At 45.0% G+C, this 25,127-nt stretch overlaps 2 protein-coding genes across 2 annotated transcripts; one reads left to right on the top strand and one right to left on the bottom strand.

Annotated features, from left to right (window-relative positions):
- Positions 1 to 1,585: 1,585 nt before the first annotated feature.
- On the bottom strand, positions 1,586 to 5,097 carry LOC138355629 (uncharacterized). Its single transcript, XM_069310947.1, has 3 exons — positions 5,045 to 5,097; positions 3,410 to 3,498; positions 1,586 to 2,076 (listed from the first exon to the last, which is right to left on the bottom strand). The coding sequence occupies exons 1-3, from the start codon at positions 5,095 to 5,097 to the stop codon at positions 1,586 to 1,588; spliced, it is 633 nt and encodes a 210-aa protein (XP_069167048.1).
- Positions 5,098 to 8,828: 3,731 nt separating this feature from the next.
- On the top strand, positions 8,829 to 19,789 carry LOC138355628 (uncharacterized). The gene is made up of 2 exons (XM_069310945.1): positions 8,829 to 9,316; positions 19,654 to 19,789. The coding sequence occupies exons 1-2, from the start codon at positions 8,829 to 8,831 to the stop codon at positions 19,787 to 19,789; spliced, it is 624 nt and encodes a 207-aa protein (XP_069167046.1).
- Positions 19,790 to 25,127: the final 5,338 nt, after the last annotated feature.

Raw genomic sequence — 25,127 nt, 5'->3', positions numbered from 1 at the left:
GGAAGGGACGCCAGCTGCAGTAGAGGCAGGAGACACCAGCTGCAAGAAACAGGAGACACCAGCTACAGTAGAGGCAGCTGCAGCAGCAGCAGCAGCAGCTGTCAAAACAACCATAGCAGGTTCATTATTACTCAAATAAGAACAGCAGAAATCAGAACAGTAAGAACAGCAACAACACAGCTAAGAACAAGAACCACAATAAACACCGTCTCGACTGTCCATAACCTGTCACGTATCACCAAAGGTGAAACCTTCTTAAGATGTATGCACCAACGAACATACAAGTTCTTGGCCCCCTTACACCTGCGGGGAGGGAGTTAGGGTGCTATATATAGCACAGGACCAGGAGGTAAACGACCTATGAGAGGCCCCTTCCCCATTTCCGGGTGTCCTGGAAACGCCTGGGGATTGCCCAACCACCTCTCTCGTGTCCTCCGGTGCAGCGCCTCGCCTCCCTCGTCCTCTCCAGTCCTGCCAAAATTAAGTTTTTCCTGACGCCCCGTCGCTCCTGCATGGCCAATATCCTCTTATTGGGAGGACAAAGTTTACACCCACGGGAGGAAGAGGATGCAAATGCCGGCATGTGACTCCAGGGGTGAAAGGATGGAGATAAGTTTTGGAAAGATGCAAAAATGCAGGGATGCTGTTCGGTTGGTTTGGGGTCGAGGGCCGGTCATTCTATAGGTCGTGTGAGGCTGGGAACTGTGTGGGGCCTTGGTACCCAGTGTGTGAGTGTGTGGTCTCACCTATATACGCGAGTTTTAGCTCCTGGGCATCGCCTTTCAGTTGTTTATAACAATGGCTCACGAATGTCTCTGTATCTTATCATACCTTACTGCCATATTATAAACAAATCCACAAAGGCCGTGACGAGGATTCGAACCTGCGTCCGGGAGCATCCCAGACACTGCCTTAATCGACTGAGCTACGACAGGGTAAAAAGGATTGAAACCGAAGTTCTACTGAACTGATGCATCACGTTAGTGTGATCTCTGTGTGTAATCATTGTACTGCACTATGTTCATGGTTGTGTGATGTCGCCACGGTGATGTGGTGCGTCCAGCCAGTATAGTGTACTGTGAGTATGCTGCTGCAATGTTGCGCGTCAAGACTGAGTCGCGACAACAATGACGCTGCAATGGACATCCAGAGTCTCTTATCACCACTTGAGGAAGGATCTGCACCCATAAAAGACCTATCAAAGTCCCACAGCTCAACGTCCGAAGCGTTTATAATATCGTCCAGCGGACGAAACATCTCCATCCCATGCAGCAAATTCCCAGGAATCCGGGTTGTATGTTACAGCTAATCCTAAATTAACACACACACACACCCAAACTTAACACCTCTTTCTCCCTGGGAGTGAGTTAGGTGGAGCACCTTTGTCTCTTGGTCTCGCTGGTGACACATGAGATACTTGTATCTCGTGTCTGGATGGTTTAAATCTCGTCGGGGGAGTGAAATACCGCCCAGTCTGCCACGGCGGCGGCACAGGGGGTAAACTTCAGCTATGGAGTAAACTTCAGCTTTGCGCTTGTCCTTCGCCATCACGTAAACAGTTTACATGATAACTTGTGAGTTGTCTCTAAAAGGGTCTGACTGTGAGTTGTGTGAAGCGTGTGTAGAGAATGTTGTGATGGGGTGTGTTAAGGTCGCCTGACGACGCTTGGGCGCTGTCTGACGACGCTAGGGCGCTGTCTGACGACGCTAGGGCGCTGTCTGACGACGCTAGGGCGCTGTCTGACGACGCTAGGGCGCTGTCTGACGACGCTAGGGCGCTGTCTGACGACGCTAGGGCGCTGTCTGACGACGCTAGGGCGCTGTCTGACGACGCTAGGGCGCTGTCTGACGACGCTAGGGCGCTGTCTGACGACGCTAGGGCGCTGTCTGACGACGCTAGGGCGCTGTCTGACGACGCTAGGGCGCTGTCTGACGACGCTAGGGCGCTGTCTGACGACGCTAGGGCGCTGTCTGACGACGCTAGGGCGCTGTCTGACGACGCTAGGGCGCTGTCTGACGACGCTAGGGCGCTGTCTGACGACGCTAGGGCGCTGTCTGGCGACTCTAGGGCGCTGCCTGATGTACAAACAAGGTGCGTGAGCTGGCGCGCGCGCGCATGCTCTCCGTAGCGTGTGTGCCGGTGCTCAGGGGAAATAGGGAACGTGGTGTTGGGGAGAGTTAAGGGGGGGGGGGGTAGGGGTGGGGGGTGAAGGGAGTTTGAAATTGAGGGGAAGGGAAGGGGGGGGGGGAGGTGTGATGGAAGGGGGTGAAACAGGCACGAGTCCTGTTCCATCGCAGACCTTTCGCCAGACACAGAAGAGCCATAATCACTACATATAAAATTGTCAGGGGAAATCAGGGCAGAGGAAGACTATTTGGAACGGGTGGTGGAAGGTGGTGGTGGTGGTAGGTGGTAGGTGGTAGGTGGTAGGTGGTGGTGGTAGGTTGTGGTAGGTGGTAGGTGGTGGTAGGTGGTAGTAGGTGGTGGTAGGTGGTGGTGGTGGGTGGTAGGTGGTGATAGGTGGTAGCAGAACGGGTGAAACACAGCAACACAAGTGGAGACTAGATGAATGAACCAGAGACAACAGAGATATTTTATAAAGTGTCCAAGTATAGTGGCCAAAGGAATATACTATACACAGCTTAATATACAAATATGAGAGTTATAAACTAGTCTCATACAGGAAGTATTGGTAGGGTAAAAGACTTCGGGTTTTATACAGGAATTTATAATTATGTAATATTTGGGAAGTGTAGAGTGGAAATAGGGAAACTATACATTATTATCTCATTCTCTCTCTCTCTCTCTCTCTCTCTCTCTCTCTCTCTCTCTCTCTCTCTCTCTCTCTCTCTCTCTCTCTCTCTCTCTCTCTCTCTCTCTCTCTTACGTTTTGTCTATTATTTCCTTCTCACTGTTGACATACAACACCACTTTTGTCTGCCATATTCCATAATTCCCTTCCCCCCCTCCCCTTCCATCCCCTCCCAGTCTTCCTCACACACTCAATCACCCCTTCCTCTCTAGTTCCCCCCTCCCTCCCTCCCTCACTACTCCTTCACTCTGCCCTCCTCCTCTGGGGAATGGCTTGATAAGCCAAGAGTCCCAACATGGCCTGCGTGTGTGTATATATATCTCCGGGCCTAATGTGTACGACAACACAATGGCCGAAGTGTGTGTGAACCTTCCAGGGACGCGGCTAGGGACCAGGGACGCGGCTAGGGACCAGGGAAGGCGGCTAGGGACCAGGGGAGGCCCCTGAGGATGATAGACATCCAGTCAGATCCGGAGCTCCGTATCTCTCTCTCTCTCTGCACGAAGCAGAGATGTCAGGGCCACGGAGTTGCAACAATCGTGCAATAAGGAGCTGCAGGACGCAGCTATTAGGCACAGGTAATGTCGGCTAGATACGGCAGATGTGTGTGTCTGCTGCAAGCATGGTACAGCAGCCAGGAGCAGCTTCATCATCAACATGAGCAGCTTCATCAACCCGAGCAGCTCTGGAAACACCGACAGGTCAATAACGTACAACTATTGGCCTGTACTAAGCGTAGATGTGCAATCAATGACAACATTGCCATCAGCAACATCACCGCCTGCATTAATATTCTATCATCTCCGCTAACAACAATCACCACTAACAGCAACCATCACTAACAACAATAGCACAACACTCTGCTAACATTGCAACATTCACCAACATTGCAAGCACCAAAGCTAACCATCAACACAGCTAACCAGACAAGAAACACCACAGCTAAATCTTCATCTTTCACAACACAGCTAAACAGACAAGAAACACCACAGCTAACTCTTCAGCTTTCACCAACACAACTAATCAAACTAGAAACAGCCCAACAGTACGGCTAAGACGAATAGTTAGAAGCACCACAGCTAACACCATAAAGGGTATCAGTAGTGGGTGTCAAAAGCTCTACTTTAGCCTAGTCCGAGTGAGACCAGGCAGGACTGGTGGCATGATTGACGAGACTGTTGCTTGCAGCAGCAGCATGCAGGCACATATATCCATCACAACCCGATTGATTCCGCAATTACTGCAGAAACATATGTAGATTTTTTTGGCAAAGTTTTCCAGCAATATTTCATATATTTGGTGGGACTTGGAGAGCGAAGAGCCGAGGGCCCATATACCCATTCCACTCCATAAACCCCCCCATATAAATCCCATACCACCACCCATAACACACACACACACACACCCCAAACCTCAAGAAATCCACCGACAAATCCATGTATCCTCCGCGAGAGACATCATCAATGGTATCGTCAGAGGCAGGAAGAGAGGACAGAGGGGCCTTCTTCCCCTTTCCCTCATACCATATACGTACGGAAGACCCCTTTCCCCCACAAAAAAATATAAAAGTTATAAGACATCGTCTTTCTTGTCGCTTCCCCTACACGTGAGGTCCGTAGGAACCTGTCATTATAGGGTGGGGAGAAGAGAGAGAGACGGAAGCAAGGCTGTGATAAAATAGGTGAGGGATGCTCCCACTCTCATCTGGGTCTTGCAGCATCTTCTCTCTCGGGGGGAGGGGAGGAGTAGGAAAATGACGCAAGAAATCTTGTTCGTATCAGCATCTGTAAGAACCTTCCCAGGATGCTGAGACGCAGAGAATCCTTGAAGGAAGGATGAGCAGAGACTCAAAGGAACTTGTCTGACAACTGGGTGGACAGCGCTTCGGATTCGTAGTCCTGAGGTTCCGGGTTCGATCCCCGGTGGAGGCGGAGACAAATGGGTAAAATGTCTCTTTTTACCCCTGATGCCCCTGTTACCTAGCAGTGAATAGGTACCTGGGAGTTAGACAGTTGCTACGGGCTGCTTCCTGGGGGTGTGTAACAAAAGGAGGACTGATCGAGGACCGGGCCGCGGGACGCTAAGCCCCAAAATCATTTCAAGATAACCTCAAGATAAGATAACCCATGTAGAGAGTGAGGGGGGAAGGGGGGAGAAGACGTCATCTTCCTTCATCTCAAAGACATGTAAATGATATCACCACAACACTGTGAAGACAAAATGTTACTTACCCAAGGACCTCTTTCTTGACATCAGACACTTGCGCAGACACTTGCGCAGACATCTTGCGCAGACACTTGCGCAGACATCTTGCGCAGACAGACACCCTCTACACCAGCGCTGACATCTACATCGGAGCTGACACAATATCAGCAAATCCGAAAGAGGAGATTGTCCAGATGCTGACCAAACAGAAGCATCTCACCTTCTCAATATTCGCGACGGACCGTCCAGCGGAGCCACCAAGGCATCAGAGCAGGACAACTTAACTACTTTCAAGTTTTACACTTTCATTCTTGTCTCTTTCATTCTCGGATGTTACATGGCCTTGTACCATGTTACATGGCCTTGTAACATGGCCTTGTACCATGTAACATGGCCTTGTACCATGTAACATGGCCTTGTACCATGTAACATAGCCTTATACCATGTAACATGGCCTTATGCCATGTAACATGGCCTTATACCATGTAACATGGCCTTACTTGGCCAAACTTGGACCTGTTTATCTGTTTTCTGTGACTCTGGAGAGGTCGGAGCTGTTGCTGTTGCATTTTCTGCTGTTGTTGCTACTATAATAACAGTAAATTGTATTTAAAAAGTGTACAAAAACATGAAAGTAATGTACAATTGTAGGGAGAGGAGTTACACGTACCAGTGAAGCCATTACACGAAGCGTATCTGTCGTTGCTGGGTATAAATCTAAGGCATAAAACGCAAGACAGGGGGAAGAAAGACTTAGACACAAAGCAGAACTTTGAGTGGGATGTGGGTGTTGAGGATACCTTGCAGTAATGCTTCTATTCATCTAGAAACATGATTCGTCAAACATTTACATGTCCCATTACGAAACCTTTACATCTTCCCTCAATCATAGCGGTTTAGTCGCTACTTAGGAACTCATAATGTAATTTTCACTAAGCACTACGAGCTTCTCTACAAAATAATAAACTTGGATTTATTATTTACTTCAGAAGTTTCAAAAGTGCAAAAATCAATATCAATAAATAAATACAAAAATCAAATCAATAAATACAGACTCAGTTGTCTATGATATAGGAAAGATGTAGAGGTTTCGTAGGTGGATATGTAAATACTCGATGCCTGCCTGCCAGCTCTGGCGCTGAGCAAGCTGGGGGGTTGCAACACTGCCGCTAACTCCACTACGGGCTCACCATAGCCCGTGCTACTTGGAACGTTGTTCCAGGTAGCGAATCTTTAACAACAACAGCAAACTGCCGTTATCACTAGTCCGTTCCAGCCTCTCATCAATCTCTGGAGTCATGCCAGGACGTGAAACCCACCTGTTCAATACGCCATGAAATCCTCTTATCAGCAACGTAAACCTTACTGTAAAATTAATTCGACTATATATCAGGATTTTATTTAAATGAAATGCCATTTAAATGCCATTTAAACGCGTTTTTTTGTTTGTAATCTCTGGCAAGTGTCTATTACAATGGGACTGGGAATGTATAGAATGTAGTGATGTATAGATACATTTGTCTTGTAACGGAAAAGATTGTATTATTTCTGAAATAATAAATAGTGAACAAGTGATTGGAATACTAACAGATGGAATATAATCACTATATTGCTTCCAAACACTGACCGACAGAGTATATAGATGATATGGCATCATACAATGACGATCTAAAAAAAAGAATTCCCATTCTTTTATGCATATATCGTATTACACACACACACACACACACACACACACACACACACACACACACACACACACACACACACATTGACGGTTGAGAGGCGGGACCAAAGAGCCAAACCTCAATCCCCGCAAGCACAATTAGGTGAGTACAATTAGGTGAGTACACACACACGCACACACACACACACACACACACACACACACACACACACACACAGAAGGCAGAGAAGGACAGAGAAGGCTGGGCAGACTGCATATTTCTTGACTGCCAAAAGGCATTTGATACAGTACCGCACATGAGACTGCTATACAAACTTGAGAGGCAGGCAGGAGTAAGCGGAAAGGCCCTAGTATGGGTGAAGAACTACCTAACAGGAAGGAGCCAGAGGGTAATGGTAAGGGGCGAGAAGTCGGACTGGCGAACAGTAACAAGTGGAGTACCTCAAGGATCGGTGCTGGGACCAATCCTCTTTCTAATTTACGTAAATGATATGTTTACAGGAGTGGAATCATACATGTCAATGTTTGCAGATGACGCAAAATTAATGAGAAGAGTTGTGACAGACGAGGATTGTAGGATCCTCCAAGAGGACTTAAACAGGCTGCAGAGATGGTCAGGGAAATGGCTACTGGAGTTTAACACCAGTAAATGTAAAGTTATGGAAATGGGATCAGGTGACAGGAGACCAAAGGGACAGTACACAATGAAGGGGAACAGCCTACCTGTAACGATTCGAGAAAGAGACCTGGGAGTGGATGTGACACCTAATCTAACTCCTGAGGCACATATAAATAGGATAACGACAGCAGCGTACTCTACACTGGCGAAAATTAGAACTTCATTCAGAAACCTAAATGAGGAAGCTTTTAGGGCGCTTTACACTGCCTACGTGAGACCCGTCTTAGAGTATGCCGCGCCATCATGGAGCCCCCACCTGAAGAAACACATAAAGAAACTGGAGAAGGTTCAGAGGTTTGCGACGAGGCTTGTCCCAGAGCTACGAGGGATGGGATATGAAGAGCGGCTGAAGGAACTGAACCTTACGACACTAGAGAAAAGAAGGGAGAGAGGAGATATGATAGGGACATATAAAATACTCAGGGGAATTGACAAAGTGGAAATAGATGAAATGTTCACACGTAATAATAACAGAACGAGGGGACATGGGTGGAAACTGGAAACTCAGATGAGTCACAGAGATGTTAGGAAGTTTTCTTTTAGCGTGAGAGTAGTAGAAAAATGGAATGCACTTGGGGAACAGGTTGTGGAAGCAAATACTATTCATACTTTTAAAACTAGGTATGATAGGGAAATGGGACAGGAGTCATTGCTGTAAACAACCGATAGCTAGAAAGGCGGGATCCAAGAGTCAATGCTCGATCCTGCAAGCACATATAGGTGAGTACATATAGGTGAGTACACACACACACACACACACATTTCAAAACATTATTTCATCTGCAACACAAAAATTCAATTCTAAACATTTCAACTTCAGTAAGATAATTAACACACACAACTCGAAACAAACGTCCTGCTACAAGAGGCTGTCAGATAATGATTTGTACCTGTATTATACTCGTGATGATGTATTTCTACCTGTATTATACCTGTGATGATGTATTTCTACCTGTATTGTACCTGTGATGATGTATTTCTACCTGTATTGTACCTGTGATGATGTATTTGTACCTGTATTGTACCTGTGATGATGTATTTCTACCTGTATTATACCTGTGATGATGTATTTCTACCTGTATTATACCTGTGATGATGTATTTCTACCTGTATTATACCTGTGATGATGTATTTCTACCTGTATTATACCTGTGATGATGTATTTCTACCTGTATTATACCTGTGATGATGTATTTCTACCTGTATTGTACTCGTGATGATGTATTTCTACCTGTATTGTACCTGTGATGATGTATTTCTACCTGTATTGTACCTGTGATGATGTATTTCTACCTGTATTGTACCTGTGATGATGTATTTCTACCTGTATTTTTGTATGCAAGAGAAATACAAGTCGAACTCGTTTTCACAACTGAGTGACCACCGAAGCACTCAACTCTATATAACAAATATCTTTGTCAATGAGTGACATGAGTGACACAAAATGGAGTTCCGAATTTTTCACGCACAAGAGAATTACTTAATTGAAACATGCCCAGATGGAGGCAACATCCGCCTTGTTAAATGCAACCATCAAATGGTGTTCACATCTAACAAGCCCCTAATGGTGTTCACATCTAACAAGCCCCTAATGGTGTTCACATCTAACAAGCCCCTAATGGTGTTCACATCTAACAAGCCCCTAATGGTGTTCACATCTAACAAGCCCCTAATGGTGTTCACATCTAACAAGCCCCTAATGGTGTTCACATCTAACAAGCCCCTAATGGTGTTCACATCTAACAAGCCCCTAATGGTGTTCACATCTAACAAGCCCCTAATGGTGTTCACATCTAACAAGCCCCTAATGGTGTTCACATCTAACAAGCCCCTAATGGTGTTCACATCTAACAAGCCCCTAATGGTGTTCACATCTAACAAGCCCCTAATGGTGTTCACATCTAACAAGCCCCTATGTCGAGTGACTGACGGGTTAACGAGCTCTTAAAATTGACGCGAACAATTCCGTCTCTGACACTCTCTCGCTTCTCCATTTTATCTTTCTGGTCAACCGGTACACAACCAGGTTCCTTAATTATCTCTGGTCAACCGGTTCCCAACCAGGTTCCTTAATTACCTCTGGTCAACCGGTACCCAACCAGGTTCCTTAATTACCTTTGGTCAACCGGTACACAACCAGGTTCCTTAATTACCTTTGGTCAACCGGTACACAACCAGGTTCCTTAATTATCTCTGGTCAACCGGTTCCCAACCAGGTTCCTTAATTACCTCTGGTCAACCGGTACACAACCAGGTTCCTTAATTACCTCTGGTCAACCGGTACACAACCAGGTTCCTTAATTATCTCTGGTCAACCGGTTCCCAACCAGGTTCCTTAATTACCTCTGGTCAACCGGTACCCAACCAGGTTCCTTAATTACCTTTGGTCAACCGGTACACAACCAGGTTCTTTAATTACCTTTGGTCAACCGGTTCCCACCCAGGTTCCTTAATTACCTCTGGTCAACCGGTACCCAACCAGGTTCCTTAATTACCTCTGGTCAAACGGTACACAACCAGGTTCCTTAATTACCTCTGGTCAACCGGTACACAACCAGGTTCCTTAATTACCCCCCCGGATGAAAAGGCACAAATAGTTCAGGTTCTGAGTGTGTGTGAGTGTGTGTGTGTGTGTGTTTGTGTGTGTGTGTGTGTGTGTGTGTGTGTGTGTGTGTGTGTGTGTGTGTGTGTGTGTGTGTGTGTGTGTGTGTGTGTGTGTGTGTTATCTACACACGAGTACAAGGGGGAGTGGGGGGGGGGGGAAAGGGGGGTCGAGATCTAGCTCTTTGGGCCCCGCCTCTTAGGAATTTGCACCAGGTAAGTTTGAATTCCTTTGATGTCCATGTTGTGTCACGTCTAGTCACATTTGAAGTTGTGGATGGAGGTGGCTTTCACAACCTCTTCCTATATATATATATATATATATATATATTTATATATATATATATATATATATATATATATATATATATATATATATATTAGTAACATTGTTAGATTCAAAGGAGAAAAAACACAAATGGAAAAGATGTTTTTAATTTTAGAGTGACGGATAAATTCAGACAAGAGTAAAGAGCAGAGATGAGGTAGAGCAGAGCAGAGATGAGGGAGAGCAGAGCAGAGATGAGGGAGAGCAGAGCAGAGCAGAGCAGAGATGCACCACACAAGGAAGGCTCTTAAACATATGCCATAAATTATCACCCTTGAGTAGCTGTCCGTGTTAGAGGATGCTCTAATCTACTCTCACACTTCTCTCTCTCTCTCTCTCTCTCTCTCTCTCTCTCTCTTCCCCCCCCCCCCAAATGCGTATCTATCCATATGCATTTGTGGCGGCGAAATTTCGAATGGATTTTTACCATTAACACTTCTGTTCCTCTTATATATGCAGATTAATTTATATCCATTAATCTCCACACACCTGTCTCTGCATGCATTCTCTCTTCCTCCTTTATGTCTCCCTCTTCGTCCTCTCGCTTCACTGCTCCGCGACATTAGCAATTCGCGGGGACAGTTTTGCTCGTTTTCCTGTCTCGCGAGGCTCGTTAAAGCAGGCTTCTAACTCACAGCTGTCATACAGGTGTACACATGTGCAACACACCTGCACATGCACTCACATACACACGCACGCACACACACGCGCGCGAATATATGCGTGTCAATACATATAAACACAGTGGAGTAATGAACACATACACTCACACACGCTGCAGAGCTGGTCCGAGAAATGGTTGCCAGAGTTCAACATCAGCAAGTGTAAAGTGATGGAAAGTCAAAAGGGATGGGGCGAGGATGGCGAATGATGGAGGGGGGGAGGGGGTAGTAGTCCGGGATGTACAAAAGATGGCGTCGGTAGGAAAATTGTGGAGAAGAGCAGAGAATAGTGAGGGGGACGGCCGGAATAGGACTGGAAGAGGTGAATGAAGATTAAAACAAGTTGGAGAGCGGAAGAGAAAGAGGACCAGAGAAAAAATACGAAAGAGGAGAATGATGGATGGAAGAGGGTGAGAACTCTGAGGGGGAAAACAGAAGTGTGGCTATTGAGATAAAGAGGAAAGAGGCACAGGGCAATGTGTGGGAGGGAGGAGTGAGAGAGAGAGAGACAGAGAGAGAGAGAGAGAGAGAGAGAGAGAGAGAGAGAGAGAGAGAGAGAGAGAGAGAGAGAGAGAGAGAGAGAGAGAGAGAGAGAGAGAGAGAGAGGGGGGAGGGGGAACAGGAGCACCACCCCATTACTTCACACAAAATTTTGGAGGCCTGGTCGAGGACCGGGCCGCAGGGACGCTAAGCCCCGAAACCATCTCAAGGTGCTGGGGGCGGGGGAGAAAACTCATTAGCGATTCTGATCGTCTGCTCAACTTTGATCAGCTTCGGTGATGCGGAAACCCTTCCCGAGTGAGCTCAAGTGTGCTTTATTAGTGTCTGAGGTCGCAGGAAGTAAAGAGCCCGTCTAAGGAGGTCGCAAGAAGTAAAGAGCCCGTCTAAGGAGGTCGCAGGAAGTAAAGAGCCCGTCTGAAGAGGTCCATTCTTCCCCTCTCCATTTTTCCCATCTGCCCTCCATACCCCAAACAGACAGATATTTCCACTTATACTGAATCCACGTTCATCACTGTAAGGAAGGCAATGTAGTGACTCGGCCAGCCACCTTTTGCCAATTACGTTGCCGGGGGGTGGTTGGGGGGGTTCTATTCGGCCTTACTCCTCTTAATCGGACCAATAAGACGGACCCCCCGATGAGCCTATGATCGTCCCATACCCCTGACCATTCCCCCTGCAAAGTTGGATGAGGCTAGCCACCCCCAATGTCGGGCCTGGAGCCTTTAGAGACTCTATCAATAGATAAGATGTTACATACATGTATTTATATATTTGTATATTTTTATTAATATTTTTATATACTTTAATTATGCATCTATTAAATCTTCTATCAACTATCATATCTTTCTAATCCATTGACGCACCATTTGGGGGGCCTCGCCACTCATGTAAATGGGTCCAGCAATTACCTAAAGAATTCATAAATTCCTGAAACTCACGGATTAGTCCATGCTAATCAAGATTATCCAAATGGTCATTAATCCAGCTCCCCCCCTGTTTTTATGGAAACAATATATACTTATATATCAAGGGAAGGAACATACTCGACGGGTCGGAGAGTATACTACTCGACGGGTCGGAGAGTATACTACTCGACGGGTCGGAGAGTATACTACTCGACGGGTCGGAGAGTATACTACTCGACTCACATCCGGAGCAGTAACCAAACCATCACTGATATTCATAAATACACTACATATTAAAAACCACTAAATTATGTAAGTATTCATATTGCTTAAACCTTATACTCCTCATTATTGTTTTATCACTCGAACCTAATTGAAAAGTTTTATATTTAATGACATAACGTGTCGTGGCACTGAGTGGGTTCTAGCAGTGCAGGATCTCTGCACACACTCTAGGTCAGCAATACGGCCAGCTTTGAAAGAGACTTATTGTGCAAAAAGTTTTCCACTCTAGAGAGCACTAGCGATAGTTTTCAATACACTCTAGTGCTCTCTAGAGTGGAATACTGCTGCTCAATAACAGCCCCCTTTTCAAAGCTGCTAACCTGGAGAGCGTGCAGAGATCCTTTACTGCTAGAATCCACTCAGTAAACCATCTAAACTATTGGGACCGACTAAAATGCCTAAAGCTGTATTCTCTTGAGCGCAGGCGGGAGAGATACATAATAATTTACGCGTGGAAAATAGTAGAGGGGCTGGTCCCAAACCTGCACACAGAAATAACATCACATGAGACCAGGAGGCATGGCAGGATGTGCAGAATACCTTCGTTGAAGAGCAGAGGTGCAACAGGTACTCTGAGAGAGAACTATCAACATCAGAGGCCCGAGACTGTTCAACACGCTTCCACTACACATAAGGGGCATAACTGGCCGACCCCTCACAGTGTTCAAGAGAGAACTGGATGAACACCTCCATAGGATACCTGATCAACCAGGCTGTGACGTCATACATCAGACTGCGAGCAGCCGCATCCAACAACCTGATTGACCAATCTATCAATCAAGATGCCTAATCAAGAGACCGGGCCGAGGGGATCTTGACCCCCGGAATCAACTCAACGTAAGGTAACCGCATAATAGGCACCACGATTCCCCCTGTTGTAAACGCCGACTAGTAATCTATCACATGAAATTGTTTAATAAATCTAAGAGATCCAGAACAAAACTTTGAACGTACCTCAGAACTGTGGGTTTGTATCCCCCTGGATGAGCTGCATGTGGACTCTTACCTGTAAAGACACGAAAGCCGATTATTCACCTGGATTATGAAATACGATTAGATATATCAATCGTCATACACACACAATCAAATCACTACATTAATGATTACATGTTAATCCACATATATATATATATATATATATATATATATATATATATATATATATATATATATATATATATATATATATATATATATATTATATATATATATATATATATATATATATATATATATATATATAAGTAGCGCAGGTGAGTCTTTGAGGTTTGAGGTTCACTTTTGAGGTTTGAGGTGTACCTTGTTTGAGGGTTGATTATCTTGTTTGAAGATTGATTGACTCGTTTATCGAGGTAATTAGTGCTTAAGGCACAATTCTCCCGCGAGTCATAAGGTTTAAGACACGCATAGTGGTGGCCGAGGTCGGTGGAATGGGCTCGCGCTAATTACACTACGCTAGTTTCCCGATAAGTAAACTAGCGACAATTCGACACGTGATCGACAACACTCACTCGTCGCGATCGACAACAACGACACACTTATCACAACACAGCCAGAGGTCAGGGGGCCAGATTCACGAAGCACTTACCCAAGCACTCACGAACCTGTACATCTTTTTTCAATCTTTGGCGGCTTTGTTTACAATTATTAAACAGTTAATAAGCTCCGAAGCACCAGGAGGCTGTTTATAATACTAACAACAGTTGATTGGGAAGATTCCATGCTTTTTAAACTGTTTAATAAATGTAACCAAAGTCGTCAAAGATTGAGAAAAGATGTACACGTTCGTAAGTACTTGCGTAACTGCTTCGTGAATCTGGCCCCCCTGGCCTTGACGAGCTGACTCGCAGAAATGAATGGTTGAGAAGGGTTCACTTCCAGTTTCGCTTCGATCCCGCTCGTAAGGGCACTCGAAACCCCAGTGATGTCTCGTTCACTTCCGATATTCAACACAACACTTCTTTTAAATGCTTCGAACACTTACTTTGAGTGTAAATAATTCGAATCGATCTCGTAAACGCTGTTCAAATGCTCATTATTTCCCCCCCCCCCCCAGTCCTCAATCGTTGATTATGAATGAAATACAATTCACTTACGCCTCTCAGCTAATAGCGTTCGAACTTTCCATGTTCGAAACCCACCACTCACAATGCATCATCCTCGCCCTGCGAATCATCGTTATTAGAACCTAAACACCTAACCTTGACCTATCTACACACGAAATTATAATACAAAGTGATGTTGATTTACATTGAAGGACCGATTTCGAGTGTTCGGAGCATAATGGTGTTTGTAATCGGTTCGTCGAGGTCGGCCGAAGCGTGGTTGAGTGCACGGGTTGGGACGAGTGTAACAAGGGGGACATGTTGCCAATTGCTTGTTAATCTAAGAAGGCAGAACGCATGTTATACATATATATATATATATATATATATATATATATATATATATATATATATATATATGTATATATATATATATATATATATATATATATATATATATATATATATATTTTTTTTTTTATACACATAGTCGCTTGATTTGGCGTCAGGTGCATCTATATGTTGAGAGAACACGTTCTAAACGCGAGTTTCTCTTGGAATTAATGGACGCTGATAGAGAATGAGACAGTAGGTAGGGGGGTGGAGGGGGTCGTTAATGGTTGAGCGTCTTGTGTAGTAGCGACCTTTGTTTATTATCTTTATCTCTGTCTCTCATTCCTTCTCCCCTTTCTCTTTTCCAACACTTTTCCTCTAATTTTCCCCTATCCCTTCCTTTACTCTCTCTCTGCCTATATTCACAGTTACTCCCTTAATACACATCCTCGCCTCTACTCCCTTTCTCGGCTCTCCAGCCCTGCTTTCTCTTCCTTCTCTTCCCTCCCATGTACATTCCTTCCCTTCTACCCCCTCCCTCCCTTCCCTATCTACGTCCCCGCCCTCCACAACATTCCAGGAGACTGTTTCTCTTCCACTTATCCCATTTCCAACTTCACTTTATTTTCTCTTCCTTCACATTCGGGCTAGTTTGGTGAGCATTTTGCCGCTGGTGATGGCTGAAAAAGTTTTCATTCTACGGCGCTCTATATCCTATATCCTATATGCAGTCTATATGCTCTGTCGCGCTGGATATATATATGTTGATATACACGTTAACCAGACCACACACTAGAAGTTGAAGGGACGACGACGTTTCGGTCCGTCCTAGACCATTCTCAAGTCGATTTGGTCCAGGACGGACCGAAACGTCGTCGTCCCTTCAACTTTTAGTGGGTGGTCTGGTCAACATACTTCAGCCACGTTATTGTGACTCATCGCCTGTATACACGTTAATGTGATTTTGTGGTGTATTGAATGTTATTATTGTTATTAACAACCTCGTAAGTGCTTCGGAAGGCCATCGTGCAACCGTTTGGTAGATGTAAACAAAGCCGCCATGATTCTTGAAAGATGTAAATGTTTCGTCAGTGGCTGCGGAACCAGAGTTCACCCATGATGGGAGAGTCATGGGAACGTGGTAACTGGATTATGACGTGTGACATTCACTGTAGCATTCATTAAGTGGACCAACTCGAGAGAGGACACTATAGAGACTCGCTTGAACAGTGTAAGATTATAAGTGAGAGTAAGAATAACTGCCTCTCGACCTGCGACGAGAGGCCGTTGAAACTAACTCCATATATATATATATATATATATATATATATATATATATATATATATATATACATATATATATGAGAAATAAATAAAATAAAATAAATGAGAAATAAAAAAAAATGAATATATACTCATTTTATTTCTCAAGAGTACGTACGATAAGAAACAGGAACGTGAGTAGCCATACCTATAGTCAATCATTCGACTGAAAGAACAAGGGGCTGATGCTTACCCTGCATACATATGACATGTTGACGGCATACAAAATACCTGAGGGAAGTGTCAGAATACAGCCTCTACAGTAAGTAAGAGAGAGGCAGGAACAGAGGAAACACAGATGGAAACTAAACATACCCAAATGAGCCATACAGGTACATAGCACTCAAAAAAATAACAGTGCCAGAGTCGTAACGCAACGGAATGCACTATAGCATATACCTGCTTGTATAGTGTGAGATTCTAAGCGGCCGAGAGAGAGAGAGAGAGAGAGAGAGAGAGAGAGAGAGAGAGAGAGAGAGAGAGAGAGAGAGAGAGAGAGAGAGAGAGAGAGAGAGAGAGAGAGAGATATACGAATGCACTAGCATATAACTGCTTGTATAGTGTGAGATTCTAAGCGGCCGAGAGAGAGAGTGAGAGGGATACGAACAGGCCCTCAGAAGGAATTACAAAGACACAGAAACAGCGACACAGTGAGCCGGGCACGGGAACAAAGATACACAGAGAGCATCAAAGTATAGAGTCGTGCTGGTACAGCGTAAACAACAGAGTGTCTCAAGAAGAGGCTGGTGGTGGCTCCCTCAAGAAGAGGACTCAACACTTTATAGAAAGACAAATACAAGATTGGTTGGGGGGAGGGGGGGAGGGGAGAGTAGAGGAGAAAGGTGAGGGAAGAGTAGTGGGGAGAAAGAAGGGATAGTAGAGGGGAAAATAGAGAAGAGGGGTAGGGTGGAAAGGTTAAAAGAAAGGGAGATGGAAGAGAGAACGGTGAGTTGAAAGGAGGAAGTAAGAAGAGTAGAAGAAAGGGGAGAGAGAAGAAAGTGTATGCGACAGACAGACAGACAGACAGACAGACAGACAGACAGACAGACAGACAGACAGACAGAGAACCTGAAAGATACCTGTTTACGCCCGGATCTCTTTCCCCCCCCCCTCTCTCAACGACTTTGCAATCGTTTCATGAAGTTGGTCGAGGTGAAGAACACGCAACAATATTTAATTGTCTTGGCGCCTTCAATGACATCTGCTAAACCAATGCCGCAAACCACAGCCTGCCTTAAACCAAAGTCACAAACTACCACATACTCCCCTAAACCGAAGCCACAAACAACAGCTCCCAGTTAAGCAACACATCCAAAATTACTTCCTCATAAGTGGAATCAGATCACACCATGAACCAACCGACCCCTTAGCAAAAATATAAAAAAAACGAATGATAAACAGTCTAGAATTAAGAGATTAACAGCTCTTGGGAGAGAGAGAAGGGGACAAACAGAACACTCAATGTATATAGAGAAGTGATTTCCTGCAGGAGTGATAAGGCATCGATTTTTAAGGGGTTAGGTAATGAGTTGGTCTCTCCCGCCGGAACACACCGCAATTGAAGAACAAACCGCTGGAAAATGAGGGAATGGAAGCCAATGGAAGCCCGCGTGATGTGGTCTCTACTGGAGCATGTCGGCCACGGACGAGGGAAGAGTTAATGGGAACAGGTGAAGAGAGGGTGAGAGCGAGAGGGAGACACGATGAGGTCCAGGGGTCGCCAGCCAGTCACAGGAAGAACCTCTGGGAACTCAAACAGGAATTGGCTCAGAGACGCACCAGGGGGGCACATCGGCCGGCTGCTCTTGTCATGGTATGGTAGAAGCCACTGTGTGTGTGTGTGGGGGGGGGGGGGGCTTTGATCATCCGGAGTGGTATAGGGCCGGTGGCTCCCTCTGTCATGATGTGGCTCTTTCTGTCATGATGTGGCTCTCTGTGTCATGATGTGGCTCCCTCTGTCATGATGTGGCTTTCTGTCATGATGTGGCTCTCTGTGTCATGATGTAGCTCCCTCTGTCATGATGTGGCTCTTTCTGTCATGATGTGGCTCTCTGTGTCATGATGTGGCTCTCTGTCATGATGTGGCTCTCTGTGTCATGATGTGGCTCCCTCTGTCATGATGTGGCTCCCTCTGTCATGATGTGGCTCCCTCTGTCATGATGTGGCTCTCTGTCATGATGTGGCTCCCTCTGTCTTGATGTGGCTCTGTCATGATGTGGCTCCCTCTGTCATGATGTGGCTCCCTCTGGCATGATGTGGCTCCCTCTGTCATGATGTGGCTCCCTCTGTCATGATGTGGCTCCCTCTGTCATGATGTGGCTCCCTCTGTCATGATGTCTGTCACCCTCTAATGGATAGTTAGACGGGTTGAACCACAGAAAGAGAGAGAGAGAGAGAGAGAGAGAGAGAGAGAGAGAGAGAGAGAGAGAGAGAGAGAGAGAGAGAGAGAGAGAGAGAGAGAGAGAGAGAGAGAGAGAACTTTGCACTCAGGCAGGCCTCTGAGTAGGAAGCGTGTGCGTGGGGAGCCTGAGCATTGGAGAGCCTGAGCGTGGCAGGCCTGAGCGTGGCAGGCCTGAGCATGGCAGGCCTGAGCGTGGGGGAGCGTGAGCAGGGGAGGCTACGGTGGTGTTAACTGGGAAATATTGGTGGGTGTGTGTCTGTATTAGCGAGGAGTGTGATGGAGGAGCCGTGTTGGAGGCGCTGGAGCAGTGGGGAAGGGAGGGAGGGTCAGGGATGGGAAAGGGGGAAGCTGCTGGGGGGAGGGGAGGAAGGTTTGTAGGGGAGGGAAAATGACGGAATGGGTGGGAAAGGGGGTGAAAGGAGGTATGGAATGGGTTGTTAGAGGAGACGGGACGGCAGTGGAAGAGACACGGGGTGGAAAGGACCCAGACGACGAATGGTGGAAAGGTGGGAAGGGGAATAGTAGGGGAGATGGAAGAGAAGGCGTCAGGGAAGGGAGTATTAAGGCAACGGGGAGAAACAGAAAGGGGATGCCAGGAAAGAGAAGTGAAATGCCACAGAAGAGAATAAAATGGTCTGGAAGAGAAGGGAAAATGAATAACGGGAAGTGAAGAAATAAAAGGAAAATGCAGTAAAAAGAGAGATAGGAACAGACGAGGAGAAGAGATGCGAGAGGAAGACTCGGAGATGGGGAAGAGACAGAGAGAGAGAGAGAGAGAGAGAGAGAGAGAGAGAGAGAGAGAGAGAGAGAGAGAGAGAGAGAGAGAGAGAATGCGAGATAAATTACTGAGTGATTTGATTAGAGCAACAGCGAGGTGTGGTACAGAGGTGAGGAGGAGGAGGAGGAGGAGGAGGAGAAGAAGGAGGAGGAGGAGGAGGAGGAGGAGGAGGAGGAGGAGAAGGAGGAGGAGGAGAAGAAAGAGAAGAGAAACCTTCAGTTTAATATAACATTTAAAACTTAAATAAGCAGTTTCTCAAGACAATCTGTGCAGTCCAAGTCAATAGAAAAATATACAACACCAATATGGAAAACTAAATCTCCCAACCCAGGAAAAGAAAATGAATTGAGGGGATATGATCCCGACATAGATGATACTGAAAGGGGGATAGTTATAGAGGAGAATGATAACAACCCTAAATTCAGAGAAAGTAGGACAAGATAACCTAAATGGAGGAAGGAAACAAATGAGTTTAAGAAATATAAGGAAATACTCATGTCCTGTGCGAGTGGTCAAGAAGTGGACCGCATAAGAAAAAGAAGCTGTGGAAGCCACCTCCATCTACAATTTTAAGGCCAAATTCGACAGAGAAATTAGACTTCTGAATAGGTCAATTGTACTTCAGCAGTTGTGGAAGCTTCAGCTTCATAAGCATCGGGAGTTAGACCTCCCTTCTCGTAGACATTGTTAGGTAAGTGTTGCCACTACTACCACCATCACTACTACCACCATCACCACCACAACCACCACCATCACCACCACAACCACCACCATCACCACCACAACCACCATCACCACCACCACCACCACCACCATCACCACCACAACCACCACCACCACCACCACCACCACGACCACCACCACCATCACCACCACAACCACCACCATCACCACCACAACCACCATCACCACCACCACCACCACCATCATCACCACCACAACCACCACCACCACCACCACCACCACCATCACTACTACCACCACCACAACCACCACCACCACCATCACCACCACCACCACCATCACTACTACCACCACCACCACCACCACCACCACCACCACAACCACCACCACCACCATCACCACCACCACCACCATCACTACTACCACCACCACCACCACCATCACCACCACAACCACCACCACCACAACCACCACCACCACCATCACCACCACCACCACCATCACTACTACCACCATCACCACGACCACCACCACCACTCTCAGGTACCACCACAACCACCATCACTACTACCACCATCACCACCACAACCACCACCACCATCACCACCACAACCACCACCACCATCACCACCACAACCACCACCACCATCACCACCACAACCACCACCACCACCACCACTCTCAGGTACCTAGCCACTCTTCTCCTATTCCGGTGAGCCAAGTAAAAGGAAATTGGCCATTTTGAGGAAGGCGTGATCAGTTAGAAAAGGCGATATTCCTGCCTTCCTGTTGCTTCCTCTCTTACTCTTTGTCCTCACAGAGAGTCACTCTCTCTCTCTCTCTCTCTCTCTCTCTCTCTCTCTCTCTCTCTCTCTCTCTCTCTCTCTCTCTCTCTCTCTCTCTCTCTCTCTCTCTCTCTCTCTCTCTCAGAGTGACTCATGGCTTCCTGCGCCCTGAGTGACTTGAAGGCACACCACTACACCACACCACACCACAACACTCCCACACCACAACACCACACCACACCCCTACACCACACCACAACACCCCCACACCACAACACCACACCACACCCCTACACCACACCACAACACCACACCCCCACACCACACCACAACACCACACCACAACACCACACCACAATACCACACCCCTACACCACAACACCATACCACACCCCCACACCACACCCCCACACCACACCACCAGCACAATACACACCCCATCAACGCCTCAGACCCGGCAAGGAGCACTCTGCCTCAGCATGTTAGTGTTCATAAACAACATTCATGTACTCGAGAGACACTTATGGAGCAACAAAAGTCACTGAGACATTTGTTTTTCTCCACAAAATACATAAACTCTGCTTGCATTTCCCTCCGTGTTTATATATATATATATATATATATATATATATATATATATATATATTGGTGCCACTCTTTGTTTAATTATGGGACTTATTTACATAGCCTTATTTACAAAACTCAAAGAGATAACTGAGCAATGCAAAGGAAGTTCACTCCAAAAAAATTAATTCAGGACAACAGAATCTTTTTCAATTCAATAGCAGTGTTTACATTAATAATTACAGAGAAGCCACAGAGGCCACAGCCAGCCAGCCAGTCCTCCAACTGCTCCTGTGGACCAGAAAAATTAAACACTGTGCAACTTGCAACACCCTCTTCCAGGTACAGAAATAAGAGCTGAGCGGAAAAAAACTGTGAGTGAAACACGTTGCTATGTATATCTCTGTTTACAATGTGTATAACGGTATACATATAATGGAACATGGATATATGTGGGTGTCCGAGGGGAGGGAGAGAGAGAGAGAGAGAAAGAGAGAGAGAGAGAGAGAGAGAGAGAGAGAGAGAGAGAGAGAGAGAGAGAGAGAGAGAGAGAGAGAGAGAGAGAGAGAGAGAGAGAGAGAGAGAGAGAGAGAGACCTATTTTTTTCTAGCCTTAGATTTTTTTCTAGTTTAACATAAAAATTCCTCTAATGGTCACGAATCAACGGATGATAAATTCTACGGGCTCACCATAGACCGTGCTACTTGGAACTTTTTCTTCTAGGTAGCGAATCTTAAACAATAACAATAATGGTTAATTAATTTATTGCCTACAACACAATATATATTTTCTGGCTTATCAATTCGGTTAGCATATAAATCCTTCAGAGGGTTGAAGGATTTATATGCTAATTTATATTTTTATATTATTTATTTATATGCTATTTTATATCCTTGTTCATTGACTGAACAAGGTCATCTGAGGTCAAAGACCCCATGCACTCCAGCCTCCGCTCTCAACACCATCCCAGTTGACGTCAAAGGGCCATCACAGACTACAAGATCAAAGCTGTGGAGATTATTGGATGATCTGAGGCCATAAGATTATGTATGGTTACATGAAAAGTCATAGAATTATGTTATATATATATTGGAGCCGGTCGGCCGAGCGGACAGCACGCTGGACTTGTGATCCTGTGGTCCTGGGTTCGATCCCAGGCGCCGGCGAGAAACAATGGGCAGAGTTTCTTTCACCCTATGCCCCTGTTACCTAGCAGTAAAATAGGTACTTGGGAGTTAGTCAGCTGTCACGGGCTGCTTCCTGGGGGTGGAGGCCTGGTCGAGGACAGGGTCGCGGGGACACTAAAAAGCCTCGAAATCATCTCAAGATAACCTCAAGATAGGTCACGTGGTTATCTTAGATACCAGGCTGTATAAACAGGTCTTAACACCACAGTCTGTCTGTCAGTCTGTCTCTAACTGAAGAAATGCCACAAGACGAAAATTAATTCAAAACTCCTTTACATAACTTTGACTATTAAGAATCATTATTGCTTTTGCAAGAAATGTTTCAGCTGAACAAAGTTGTTTGTGACTTCAGTAATTAACGATTTTTTTGTGAACAATTGACCTGGAAGAGTTAGTTATATATGCGTGTTTGACTCAGTAAAGAAATATGTCATTTTATATGACAGGAGGAAAATGCATGACCTGGTTTAAATGTAATTTGCCGCCAATGTTTGTATTATGTGCGTTTGTTTGTTTGTGTACTTATAGTGTTTTTTACAGATATGTTTGATTGTTTGTGAGGCTTATACCTCTCTTAGGGGTCTGGGGTATATTTTTTTTATGGCTTGTTTGTCTGTCTGTGTCTGTCTGTTATCTGTGATTGTTATCTGTTATCTGTTATACTGTGACTTTATGTCAGTATATTTGCCTGTATATAAGTCTGTCTGTCTGTTATCTGTGACTGTATGTCAGTATATTTGCCTGTATATAACTCTGTGTGTGTGTGTGTGTGTGTGTGCCTGTCTGTCTGTCTGTCTGTCTGTCTGTCTGTCTGTCTGTCTGTCTGTCAGTCTGTCAGTCTGTCTGTTATCTGAGACTATATCTTTCTGTCAGTATATCTGCCTGTATATAAGTCTGTCTGTCTGTCTGTCTGTCTGTCTGACTATTTATTTTGAAGTCGTCGCGAACCATTAAAATTCTTCCGCATTAACTCAGTTCGCATTATTTTAAAATCGTGCCATTGAAAGTTGGAAACTGCTGTCAAGCTTTCCGTCAACGGAATAAAAAAAAGCAGAAGAGGACTGAAGAGAGAGAGAGAGAGAGAGAGAGAGAGAGAGAGAGAGAGAGAGAGAGAGAGAGAGAGAGAGAGAGAGAGAGAGAGAGAGAGAGAGAGAGAGAGAGAGAGAGAGAGACAGACAGAGAGAGAGACAGAGAGAGAGAGAGAGAGAGAGAGAGAGAGAGAGAGAGAGAGAGAGAGAGAGAGAGAGAGAGAGAGAGAGAGAGAGAGAGAGAGAGAGAGAGAGAGAGAGAGAGAGAGAAATATCTGTGATATTTCAACATTACTATCGCACCCCCACTATACTTGACCTACACTATCAACACCAGCCTATTACCATACACCATCCTCCACCATCATTACCATAACTCCACCATCACCATCACCACCCTTTCTAGCATCATCTCACTGCACCATCACCTCTGCTTTTCATCATTATCACCATCACTCCCCATACACAACCTGATGCATTACCAATACACATAATACACTGTAATGTATTAAGTAGGGAAAGAGTAGGAAACAATCACAGTGGTCCCATTAACCAGACCCTTCCCTAATTCCTTCATCTCCATCAGTTGCGATGAGAAGCAAATATAATTTCGAACTGCAGAATGAATTAAACTTCCACGTGTGATAATTAACTTATTTCCTCCCCCTTTCCAGTCACTGAGAGAGAGAGAGAGAGAGAGAGAGAGAGAGAGAGAGAGAGAGAGAGAGAGAGAGAGAGAGAGAGAGAGAGAGAGAGAGAGTATATATGTATATATATATATATATATATATATATATATATATATATATATATAGTACTTAATAGCTAGAGTTGCCTAACAAGCCAAAAAATCGTGAAATATTAAATTTTTCCAAAATTTGTTCACCTGAAAGTTTTAATTGTATTTTATATGATATATATATATATATATATATATATATATATATATATATATATATATATATATATATATATATATATATATATATATATATATTGGTGTATACTGGCAGCAGGTTTTCTTTCAAACATGTTTCATTGAATATGACCGCATATTCTGTATTTATTATTTTCTGGTTTAGGGCTTCTATCCCTCTAACTATTTTCTTAGCATCAGGGCTTAATTGAAATAGGAGTTCTCCAAAACTCATTTTCGTACTTTTAAGGTGAAGAAAAGAAGTGATTTACTATAGAGTGTATTACACTTATTTGTATAATTTGCACGACGTTTCGAACCTCCGTGGTTCATTCTCAAGTGAACAGATCTTACAATACTAGTTGATTTTATACCCGCATTAGGTCAGGTGATAATACAATGAAGGTGAAAACATGG

This window comes from Procambarus clarkii, chromosome 68 (genome assembly GCF_040958095.1).
Source record: "Procambarus clarkii isolate CNS0578487 chromosome 68, FALCON_Pclarkii_2.0, whole genome shotgun sequence".
In the NCBI taxonomy this organism is placed as follows: Eukaryota; Metazoa; Arthropoda; class Malacostraca; order Decapoda; family Cambaridae; genus Procambarus; species Procambarus clarkii.
This window is presented reverse-complemented; position numbering and strand designations above follow the sequence as displayed.